General features: G+C 36.2%; 1 protein-coding gene across 1 annotated transcript in view; it reads left to right on the forward strand.

Annotated features, from left to right (window-relative positions):
- LOC134500510 (PH and SEC7 domain-containing protein 1-like) overlaps window positions 1–12,956 on the forward strand; it is a 78,516-nt gene that overhangs the window by 51,536 nt on the left and 14,024 nt on the right. The window contains exons 3-4 of the mRNA XM_063307844.1: window positions 6,610–6,788; window positions 8,739–8,809. Of these exons, the coding sequence (XP_063163914.1) occupies window positions 6,610–6,788; window positions 8,739–8,809 (250 nt within the window). The remainder of the gene's footprint in view (window positions 1–6,609; window positions 6,789–8,738; window positions 8,810–12,956) is intronic.

Consider the following 12,956-nt stretch of genomic DNA (forward strand, 5'->3'; position numbering starts at 1 on the left):
ACTTATTCGTTTATCATTTGGCTAACTTATTAATCCAATTTAAAGAGACTTTCTTAGCTGCTGATTGCTAAAAACTTGGCAGAAGGGCTAATTTTTCTCTGGAAGCTGTTCCTAAAGGATGAGCCCAAAGGATTATCCTGAGCTGGATTCTTCTGATTTTTAGGTTTATAACTTCTATATATTCTTGTTGAACTCTTAGATCTTCTACTGTGCTTTTTTAACTTTCTGTAGAAAGGATTTATAACAATCTTTTCCTTATTTGGGTGGATTATCGCTGTCTGGATTTTCTCTTTTACTGTTTATTAACTGCAGTGTAGAGGCATACCAGAATATTCCATTAAAGAAGATCTCAAAAGAGATATGGAAAACTTACTTAAAATTTATCTTGATTTCAATACCAATGAATCTTTGAAAATTCAAGAAATTTGTAGAATAAATTCTTGGATAGCATGAAGAAGAAAAATGCCACGTGACATTTCAAGACTAAAGAAGCAATTTTAGAACTGAAAAAGAAACCTTTGAAAGTGTGGGATACTATAATTGAAATCCTTCCACACATTCCCCCAGATATTCTGGGAAAGAGAAAGAATTTGATGGCTAAATTGACTTCCTTAATTAGAGAAAAGACATTACCTACATTTATTGCTGACTGGAAGCCCCTTACAGACTTTTTGTGTAAAAAAAAAAAGAAAATGAACTTATAACTTAATTGGTTTGATGATTAGAAAATATAGATAATAGAAAAAAGAGTTTGTTTTTGTAACTATAGAGTAAGAGGTAATTTTTAAAATTTTTAATTATACTTGCTGTATCTTTTGTTTAAAATTCTTAATAAAAATTATATTAAAAAAAAGGAATTTAAGATTCTTGACAAAAATTGACAATTTTGACAATATAAGATACGGATGAGTTTTTTTGCATGTGGGGGATAATATGAAAGCCATCCTGAAGCATATACAGGTGGTCCTCATATAACAACCACTCATTCAATGGCCATTCAAACTTACGATGGCGCTGAACAAGTGGTAGTTACAAGTGGTCCTCTGAGTTCCGGCCATAACAGCATCCCCGTGGTCATGTGATTGCAATTTCCAGCATTTCCTGCTGGCTTCCCACAAGCAAAGTCAGTGGGGAAGATGGCAGGAAGTCAGAAGTTGTGGTTATGTGAGGTCCTTGCTTAATGAACCATGCAGTCCTCACTTAACAACAGCTGCTGGAACTGCCATTGCTAAGTGGCATGGTCACGTGACATTGCACTTTACTACCACATTGCTTAGCAATGGCAATTCTGGTCCCAGTTGCTGTCAATAACGAAGGACTACCTGTAGATCCATCTTGCTAGTGAATGTGGATTATAAATTCTTCACAGCAATTCTTGCTAACAGGCTAAATGTTTTTTTAACTGAGATTATGCATCTTAACCTGATGGGCTTTGTGTCAGCCTTCACAGGTAGACTAGACAGGAAACATGACCAGATGAGCTAATTCTACTTTATTGTAAGGCTGCATTAACAGAATCTTGCAAGTCTGAAAGTACAAATCTCCCAGCATCCCTTTTTACCAGATAAGTTATGGAGGATTGTTTGTTTGTTTTTTAAGAATTTTATTGAGTTTGAAACAAAGGTAAAAACTACAAAAAAGAAGAAAAAAACTACAAAAAGAAAAGAAAAACTAAAAAAGTGTGAAGCACAGGAAAAAAGAATTTTGAAAATGACATAAAGAAGTGACTTCCAACCTTCAACAGCAAGAATATGCAGCAATTTCCACAATCAGTCCCTTACTCTATATCAAACCAAAATCACATCATTTCTATAAATCCTTCCATTAGCACATATACAAATCACCAATGCAATTGCTCCTTCCTTTTACATAAAAAAAGAATATATACAGTGTGTGTGTGTGTGTGTGTGTATAAATATATATATATATATAAATCAACTTCCCTCCCCCATAAAACCTTTATTTGTTTCCTTCCTACCACTATTCTATATATTTCTGTCCACTATAATAGAACTCAAATTATAAAAACATAAATTGCCTACCTTTATAATTAATAATACTACAGCAAACTTAACCCTATTAAATCCAAAAACCAAGTAATTATTATATGTTATAGATAGCTTATAAATCTTACAAATCAAACCTTTAAAAAAGTCCAGTAGATCTTCATTCAAATCATTAAAGAGAAATGAAATCATAATAACTTCATTATCAATCCAATTACACATTCTTAAATTTTTACCCCACTTCAAATTATACTAAGACATTTACAAATCTCCCTATTACACCCAAGGCATTTTGCTTGCAAAAATCAAACAGCCCAACTGCCTCCCTTAACAACTAAAACTTCTCAGCAAGAAAAAAACTCCCACAAAGCAGATTCTCTTCTCTCTCATAACATTCCCTCAGAAAGCCATAACATTCCTTCAGAAAAACAACTCTCCTTGTAATCTGCAGCTCAGACTGTCATTTTAACCTCTTCAGCACCAAAATGTAGTCTTCGTCTGGCATTCAATCTCGCTGTGAGTAGAAGGATTTCCTTCCTTGTCAAAATCTTCATCATCTTCCATAACATATTCAGCCAGATGACACACTTTAGAAATAATATCTTCTGCAATGTCCCGAATATTCTGCAGAATAGCCTGATAGCAATCTGACAAGATCTCTTTGTAGATCTGCTTAAGCTCACAACGGAACTCTGAAAAAGCCTCCTTGAAATCGTACTTATTTCAGGCAGTAGATTATGGTGTCCCCTAGATATGTGACTCATGCAGATAGGAGTTAATGAGTTAATGAAAAACTTCTGAGTGAAATTGAAACAGGAGAAAATGTACTAACAAGCAGGTTCCAGGGAGAGTGAACAGAGAACTAAAGATTCAAAATGATAAATCCAACGTGTAGGAAAATGTTCAATCCTTCAAATTCAGTACAAAAATAATAGGGAGGCAATTATTTATTCTCAGTCCTCCTTAATCTTTAAACAGGAAAACAAGCCAAAACTTTAGAAGTTTTTTAAAAATTTAATCCAAAAATAACAATAAGCACCAAGAGAGTCCACTTCTTCTTGATGTAGAAAGCCTCTCTTGAGGTACCTAAACTTTAAAAAAATATATAAATTGGGTGATTTAGAAATGGGGTGGCTCAACCTAATGTCCCTTTAAGGCTACAGCGTGGCATGGAAATGGTGATGTTCCTGCCTCCCGTCATCTTTTACCGGATCATCGCGAATGCTGTCTGCGATTCTCTGGCTATAAGACATCATTCTGGAGGGCAAATGGGATGATTCCAAGCTTTTTCTTTATTCATGAAAAAGCTCTGGGCTTCAGGAAACAGCCTGCCTGAGCCTGAAAAAAACCCTCCGCTGTCAGTTCTGTCCATGGAGCTCACAGACAGCCATTCAGTCGGCCATATTCCCACCGGAAGTCTCAAGTTATGGAGGATTTTTTTCTGAGTTTCTTTCTGTGTCCATTATGAAGCTGCAAGCTCCCCCACACATACACTTTTTATCTTTCCCTAGGCAACATCTCTTTCCCCTCCATCTCCCAAGGTCATCCCACATACCATTATACTTTGTCCCAAAGAGATATATGAGAAACAATATCAGATAGATTTTAAATGTAAGGTAAACTTAGACCAAAAACTGGCCACTATTTTTCTTGATGCTGAAAAGGTCTTCGATAATTTGGAATGGATCTTTTGTGTGCAGTGGCCCTAATTTTCCTACAAGGTATAGAGTATTTATGAAGAAAAAAAAGCTAAAATTATTGAGTGGTTTTACTTCACAGCAATGCACTATATTAAAGAGAACAAGACAAGGATGCCCTTTCTCACCCTCTTTATTTTGACTAGCATTAGAACTGTTGGCAATTCAAATAAGTCAAGAAAATCATAAAAGAATATAGAATCATAAGAGTTAAATTAGCTGCACAAGAACATACATTAAAATTATTTGCTGATGTTATTGTGCTAACAATTGCTCAACCCAGAATTTCCTAAAAACATTGATGGAACACATACAGCCTTGTGGTAAAGTTTCAAGCTGCTAAATCAATAAAGAGAAAACTTGGGTGTTAATGTGGAACTTGGAAGAAAATGAAAAGCAACTTGTATATTAATTAACAGGCTTTAATATTATGTAAAATGGTCAAATATTTAGATTTTTTTTTTTAGAAAAATAACAATTTATTCAAGAATACTTACTTACCAATCTGGAAATACATAACAACAGATTATTAACATCAGTGTCAGGAAACTGGAAAGGACTGATACCCAAGGAAGCAAAGTTAAATGAAAGCCATTAACTAGTTGCTCGGTGCTCTGCAGCTTGCTTACTACTTTACTCTATTTTTTAAAATCATTTCTCTATTTAATCAGGAGTGTATTCATACCTTACAGGAAGAATCCTGACATTCTATTGTATAATGCCTGTTAACATACATGAAATTAGAAGTGACAGCAAGATAATTTATTCAAATAATACAAACACATTTAGAACCAGTGAACACCTGAAAATAATTTCTTACAAATTATACCACTGCAAGATGCTCCTGTGTTCCTATTTAGAGCTTTAGTCAGCCAGGGTTCAGGAAGGTCTGTTTGTCCTTCAAGGCTTCCATGTCTCCCCTGGTCAGTCAGCTTTCTGTGATGATTCAGTCATGTGTCTGTTGGGGAATTTCTCTTTAGAGAAGTCTTCAACTTTGGGGGCGGGGTAGATTCAAGATTCAGTTTGGGGTTCCTGAGTTAGGATTCCTCCCAGATCCTTCTGGATCTCCCAGAAATAACCCTCTGGAGGAGGAGGAAGTTGGAAGTATTGCATTGTGCCCAACAACTATGAAAGTTTTCTAAAATGACCCCTCTTATTATCTACATAAAGGGATATATAACTCAGTCTGATGTTGTATGTATGTTCACTTTCGTTTTGCATATTATTTTGCTTTTTGTAAAGGAAAGAATTATAACTTTTCTGTTGAATGGGATTTTTTCCTTTTTTCTCTAATAGGTGATGTGTTTAACAGAACAATTTATAACAAAAAAGAAAGGCATTTGGAGGTTGATATCTGGTCATTGGATGCCCATTTCTATTTTAATACTGTTTTGAAATTTGATTTTATTGGATTATGATTCATGTAGATTTATCAGTTTGTAGTGGTATAGTTTGATTTTAATTGTGCCTCCCCATGAATCCTTGAAGAGTAAATATAGTAAATAAAAACATTCTTGTTTTAGGTAACATTTTATACTATGATTTTGGATGACAGTTTTGAGCTAGAAATGATTGGACATTTGTGAACTACATGTATTACTACAGTCTCCAATATAATAAAGTCCGTACTAGTGGATTGCACTGATTTGCTCTTTTAAAAACCATAATGGATCCCTTATATTGTTATCCCAGCCATACTACACGAACATCAAACTGCTAAGGCTGGTTGTTCCTGAGGAAGAAGAAACCTAAGGATGGTTGTTCAAAATATTTGGGCTTCCAGAAAACTCTTCAAGGATTCATGGGGAGGCACAATTAAAATCAAACTATACCGCTACAAACTGATAAATTCCTTGAAGCTTGGTTTTTAATTTTTGGAGTTTTGTGGTTTTTGTTTGTTTCAGTCTGACATTTGAGACCAATGAAACATACAACTCTCATCTGCATTCTTGGTTTCCAGTATTTCTGGGATTGATCATTGTAGTAAACCTGACTCTGAGACAGAGTAACAACTATTTAGTTATGATGGTAGGTAGACTTAGCCTGGTGTGTTTTGTAATCTCTTAAGAAAACTACATGTATGCCCATGAAGTAACAGGACTCAACTTGAGGGAGATTTTACTTTTTTGTGTGAGGGATATGCAATACATCATACCCCATTGAAAAAAGGAGCATTATTAGCTCAACTCTAAATTTTAAATGTACTAATAGGACTTCAGGTGGTATTGACTTTGAGGAGCATCATAGCTTCTCCCCTTAGCAGATTTCAGTGTAGCATCAGTTGAGCAAGGTATTTCACTACCCTTTTTGTGTGTGTTGTTTTCCTTCCTTCAGGCCAACTGCTAATATGATTAAAGGCTAACACTTAGATCAGTTTGTAATTTTTTCTTGTTTTTAATAAGTGAAAGTCCCAACATTTTATAATATTTTAATCTTTTTAAAATTTCTGTGTATTCTTTCAAACAAGAATATGATTCTACTTCAAGAAAGCACCTTAGAAATAAAGCTGGCCAATGTAGAAAGTACTACTCCTTCCATCCCTTCTTCTGATGTTACATTAAAGAATTATCATGCCTGAATGATATCTAGTATTACAAAAGTATTAAAGTGATACAGAAATGGTAAAGGGGATATTGTTCCTCTTGCTGTTTAAAAATAATTATCTGTACATGACCTCTGTAGAATGAAGTCCAGACAAGATGGCAATACTCTCAGGTGCCTATTCTGTCCTGTTGTCTATGCTGAATAAATAAATCAACACCCTCAAAAGACACTGCACTAAACAGGTTTCCAGATATGTGCTTCTCAGTCTCAAGTGCTTCAAAGCCTCACCTGAATAATGATGAATACGGTATATGTCAAATAGTTGGAAGAGGTGAATCTCTGATGCTTCTTTGCCCCTCTAGAGATGAAGAAGAGCTGCGAAAGTCCCTTTCAGAACTGGCAGACCCCAACTCAAAGTCCATCAAACGCATCAGCAGCTGCAGCAATCCTTTCCTGGACTTCTCACAGGATCCCAGCATTGCTATGTACAAGCACGGTCTCCTGGTGCGCAAGAGCCATGCTGAGCCAGATTGCAAAAAGAGTACGTGTGTGACAATAGTGGCATGTCTGTGTGAGAGAGAGAAGGAGAGAAGAAGGAGAGAATTGGGGGTGTTCACTCTTTTTAGGAGGCTCCAAGAAGGATAATTCCTCTGCCGGCTGAATTATACAACTTGGAGAGGCTTATTTTACAAGTGTCAGCTTTTAAGCCTGTAGTTGCTTCAAGGCAGGAGTCCTTCATCAAGGAAATACACTGTGGGCTTGTGAAATCTTCTTTAAGTTTTGCCGAGGCAGTCAGAAAGTTTGTGATTCATTTTGAAAACCCAACAGTAAGGAGGCAATGATTGATTATTCCCAGTAGGATTCTCTGTTGAAATTTCCATGAGAATCTGATGGAAAGCATACATAGTACAGGAATGACCATGGGACACTCTAACAATCTACATGCATTCCTACTTCCTCTAAACCTAATTAGAAAACATTGTTTCAAATGCCTATCACAGGCTACTCTGTTTGAAGACTTTTCCATATATTTTCTCATTCTGTTTTCTTTTAAGTGGTTAAAACTGGTTTACTATTTACTGATTTCCACATGAAACAAAATTATGCTGGCGCGTGGTAGTTGCAGCCTCAATGGTAGAGGTTTTATATGCCAGCATAGGACTATTACCAGTTTTTAATATGCAATTAAATTGGATGGTCTTCTATTAACTTAGTTTTCTTTTTTCCAGATCCTCCAGCCTACCCTTTACTTCTTCCTTCTTTAACCCCACAGTGGTTGGGGGCCTATGGCCTCCTGACCACCTTGACCTCCTTTTTCTTTTATGCTGAAAATTGGGATGCAAGAAAAGAATAGCAGCCCCTTTCTCAATAAGCAGGAATCTAAGTAGGATGCAGACGCAGACAGAATCCACACGTAGAAAGAGAAGGGGGAGAATGAGACAAAGGAAGCTATAAAGGAAGAAAGAAGAGAGAGACAGAGAAGAAAATAACATTTATCAGACCCATTTCCAAGTCTCTTTTTGATTTTGGCCACACCTCTCCCTAGCACTTGGGAATGTGGCTTTTCAAAGATTTTGTGGCATTCTGTTTCCACAAACATGGTTGATATCGCACTTCAAGGCTGTAACTTTATCTCACATTTCTGCAGGGGCACTGTGGTAGGAAGAAAACTCTTGAAGCATGTAGCACTTAGCAGACATAATATAGGTTAGGAGAATATAAAGCTCCAGCTGTCCTTAGGTGGACAGTGCCACAAATACATGCACATTTTGGGGTACATAATGAAGCTACACCATGCCATGGAGATTCATGAAATTAATATTTCAAGGCTATTGCCAAATTATTCTGGACATGACAGACAAAAAATTATTTGATCAAAACAATAAAAAGAGTAGGACAGCAACATTACATTACAATAATATAGCATGTTCTGGTTTCTTTTCAGATCATATCAGTCTCCCATGGAGGTTGTTAACATACCAAGGATTCCAGCTTTCAAATTACACAGAACTCACAAAAGAATATTTTTGTGGGGATAGGCATAGTCTATGGGGGAATGTTTTATTGCAGAGTGTTAGTTTTTGTATTGAATGCATAACAACATAAGGCAGTGCAGCATTTTCAGGAAGACCAGTAGAAGGGAAAGGTAGAGGGTTAAGTGTCATCTGCTAGGTGATAACATTTTCCTACTTACTGGAAAGGGAGGAAGAGAGGTTCAAGATGGGAATAGTAGCTTTCCTTCAAGTTTATCTAGGATGTGGACCATACTTTTTTTTTTTTTACATATCTGCTTCCACCAAGTAGTAAGTACAAAGTCTCAAACAACTATCTTTTGCAACTGTCATAGCCCTAGAATACAGTAAGAGTGGACAGGTTACAGACATATTCTTCCCTGGTACCAACAAAGATTATTCAGGTCTATTCATAAATTAGCAGAATTTATCATGTTTGTCAAGGTAAAATTTTACTAACTTTCTTTTTTGCTTGACAGCTCCAAGAGGAAAACGGGGGTGGAAGACTTTCCATGGGATACTAAAGGGAATGATTTTGTATCTACAGAAGGTATCTTCCTCTCTCTCTCTCTCTCTCTCTCTCTCTCTCACATACACACACACACACACACTTTCATGTCTTAAGGAATGGAATCTCATTAATTGCATGCCCAATTACAGTATGTTAAAAATCAGGATATACTCAACTTGCTTAAAATATCCATACATTGTAGTATTTATATAAATTTTGCTGTAGAAAACAATGTATAAATTAAAGATAATAAAGTACTTTTCAGATTATTCTATAAAGAAATCCACTGTCAATCTCTAAAGTAGGCCCATATTAAAATGCTGACATATGTTCCAACATGGTACTCTTTCTTTTGTTCTATGATTTCTTCTATAATTTGGTTGTATATGACTGAATTGCCACAGTTCAGGAGCACCCTAAGATTTGGAAGTTGTGAGCAATAAATTGTGCACTGTGGGATCTTAATCTGTCTATCTTAATCTATGGAATACAGCATTTTCACTTTTAGAACTCTTGAAACATACTTCCTGTTTCTTTAACTTCAAATCCCAACATAAGAATGGGTCTACTCCATTAGCTTAAACTCAGAACTAATTGCCCTTGATATACCTGTCCTCCATTAATTTTAAAGTCATGCAAATCACTGGCTATTGCCATATCTTGTGGATGACTTCCACAGATTAATTAGGCTCTGTGGTAAGAAGTGCTGTTTTTGGTCTGTTCTAATCTCTTTTTAATCATTTCAAATCATTAGATGACTCTGGATATATTTTTAAGAGAGGGAGGAAAAACTGTTACTTTCTCCATGCCATGCATGATTTTATATACCCAAATTATGTCTTCCTGAGTTCTCTTTTGTCCAGACTAAATTCCAAAGATTCTAATCTTCTCTCACAAGGAAAATGCTTAGTTGCACTTCTGCTGGGGGGGGGGGGGTTCAGCCAGAACTACACACAGTATATTGGACATGAACTTACTACAGTACAGATTTGTATAAGGAGACTACAGCAATGGCAGTTTTATTTTAATTCCTAATGCTCTTTAGAATGCAGTTTGTCTTTTCGCAGCTGTTGCACACTGATTTGACATCTTCAGTGAGTCGATCTTATGACCTCAGTGTCTTTGTCCCAGTTCTGACCTTACAAGTTTTTTTATTTACATTTTTTGCCTCTGTGTGCATCATTTACACTTATTCATTTATCATTTGGCTAACTTATTAATCCAGTTTAAAGAGATCATTCTGGAACTGTAATGGTCTGTTGGAATCCTTACAATAAAGTAGAGCTAGTACTTCTGGGTGTGCTTCTTGTCTGGAATACCTCGCAAGGCTGACAGGAGTTTTCATGATCCCCTCAAATTATATCTTCTGCAAACTCACTGCTGGCCAGGGATCATTTATAAAAATTATTTACAAAAAAGTTTAAAAGCACCAGTCCCAACACAATGATTGATGAACTCTTATTTCCTTTCCGCTAAGAAAGTTGTTCATTTATTTCTAGTTAACTTTTTGAGTGATTAGCAATTAATAGCAATTTATTTTATTTATTTATAAAATTTATATGGCTGCTAATCTCACAAGAATACAGCAAAAAATATAAAACAAACATTTCAAAAACAGTCATATTAAAAAGTTTTAAAGAGCATAAAACACACAAGATCAGCAAGGCAACCACCTCAAGATCTCACTGGTCCCCTGAGACCTAGGCCTGATGACCTAGCCAGGCCTGAGGGGCTTCCAGAAAATAAGTAGGGATGGAGATGACCTCACTTCAGGGGGCAGAATGCTCCACAAGGCAGGTGCCACAGCAAAGAAGGCCCACCTCCTCGGGTCCACCAAGTGTAACATAAAAGGAGAAGTCTTCTTATCTATGACTGCTAAATTTGTTCAAAACATTGTGATAAGAAATTTTGTCAAAGGTAATTGAAAATTCAAAGCATACAGAGTCAATAGGGTCACATTCTTCCATATTCCTGGATACACTCAAATCCTAGGAGGTGGGTACAGCAGGATTTACCTTTGCATAATCCATGCTGATTTACTTTCAAGCAGGCTGGTCCTTAAGGTGATTACATTTGATGTATCAATTTGTCCAGATTATTAGGCTGACCAGCCTATGCTTTCTTGGATCTCTCTATGCTTTCTGGTCCCTTTTAAAAGGGACTTTTAAACTTTCCAGTCCTCTGGCACTGAGACCAGTTTGAAGGACAAGTTAGATCAGTCTTTCTCAATCTTTTGACCCTGGAGTAACCCTTGAAATATTTTTCAGGCCCCGGAGAACTCCTGCACATTCAGGCTCAAAAATAGACTAGAAGTTACAAAACTATTATATTTGTTTCATGTGTAGGCCTGTATATATACATTAACAGTGTTCTTAAACTGAAAACAAAGAATGAAACTTACTTCTTTAATGTGAAACCTGTGCTTGTTTTTTTGCTGCACTCAATTCTGGGCCAAACTTGAGATCTGCACACACAGATTTCATCTTCAGCTGAAATAAGATGATTTCTGTCTTTGCTTTTCATGCTTGTTAAAGAAGAAAAAGCTTGCTCACACATATAAGAAGTTGAAAACTGCAGCAAAATGTTCAATGCCTTCCTATGAATGGCAGGATACTCTTCTTTCACAGTTCAATCCTGAACTTGTCCATGGACAGATCAGTGAATCTCATCTTGAGTGTACGATCAGACTGCAGTTGACAGAGTTCTTCCTCTTCCTTCAAAGTGAAGTTTTCAGGCTGAGCAGAAGATGCAGAGAAAGGATTCTTCATCTAGACATACATTTGTGTTGAAAGGGAGGGAAAGTACTGATAATTTTATTCTGTAGTACTTCCAGGTGGTTTTCAATTAGATTTGAGACTTTCTGGTATCCTTCCTCACTCTCAAGCCCAAGCTGCAGTGGAAATATTTCAGTACTTCCTTTTGGAACATGATTTTTCCAAACATTTAGTTTTCTTTTAGATCCAAGAATCTTGTCACTTGAAGTCAAAACATTTTCTCCTGTGCGTTGCAGACTTGTTCAGCTAGTTCATGTGATGAAAGATGTCTGCTAAGTACGTTAGCTTCTGCAATCATTCTCCATCTTCAAAGTACTCAGCAAAATGTGGAATTCTATTTTCTTGAAAATACTCTTGCAGTTCTGCCTTCAGCTAAAACGCCCTGTTGAGAATTCTTCCTCTGCTAAGCCACCATATTTCTGTGTGTAACAGGAGACTTATATGCTGCTTGTCCAGGTTTTCACACAGTTTTTTAAACATTCTGAACTGGTCTTTGTTTAATTATGTTAACCATTTTTGTAGCGTCATCCAGAACTTTTTCATCTCTAAGAGTTTTTGACACTAACACCTCTGTGTGAAGAAAGCAGTGTGTTGTGACAATATCAGGATTTTCTTTTCTTACAAGAGAAACAAAACCTCTCATGGAGCCAACCATTGATAGAGCACCATCAGTACAAATGCCAACACAGTTCCTCCAAGACAGACTTTTTGTTTCCAAATATGAAGACAAAACATTAAATACTTCTTGGCCTTTGCATGTTTTATGTAGTTCTTTGCAGCAGAAAATGTTTTCTTGAATTTTACCATCATTTACAAATCTTACAAATGCCATAACATGACATTTATTGGTGAAATCTGTTGACTCATCAACTTGGATAGAAAAGCTGTTCTTCGGTTTATCACACAAAACCTCTTCAGCATCATATGTCATGTCATCAATATGCCAACTTATTGTACTGTTTGAGAGTGGAACCTTTTCAATTTCTTGTACTGTATCTGGTCCTAGCATTTTTCCCACTATTTGACATGGTGGCATGCTTACTTTTTCACCCAAAGCATGACTTTTCCTTTGCTGTGTAATAAGTAATAATACACTGCCCAGAGTTGCTTTTTGTGAGATGGGCGGCCATGCAAATGTAAAAATTAAATTAAATTAAATTAAGTTCTGCTACTTGCTTCTTTGGCTTTTTTACTGTCATTTTATTAACAAAAGCTTTACTCTGTTCTGTGATTTGAATAGCCATTTAAAATAATCAGAACTTCTACTTGTCATATGGCTGTGATTTGTAGTTAAGTGTCTTTTTAATTTTGCTGGAGCCATTGCTGCATTTGTAAGTTGTTTGTCACGGATGAGGCACAATGGATCACCAGTCCATGTAAAACCCATTGATAAATAGTTTGCTATTTGATAA

This window comes from Candoia aspera, chromosome 6 (genome assembly GCF_035149785.1).
Source record: "Candoia aspera isolate rCanAsp1 chromosome 6, rCanAsp1.hap2, whole genome shotgun sequence".
In the NCBI taxonomy this organism is placed as follows: domain Eukaryota; kingdom Metazoa; phylum Chordata; class Lepidosauria; order Squamata; family Boidae; genus Candoia; species Candoia aspera.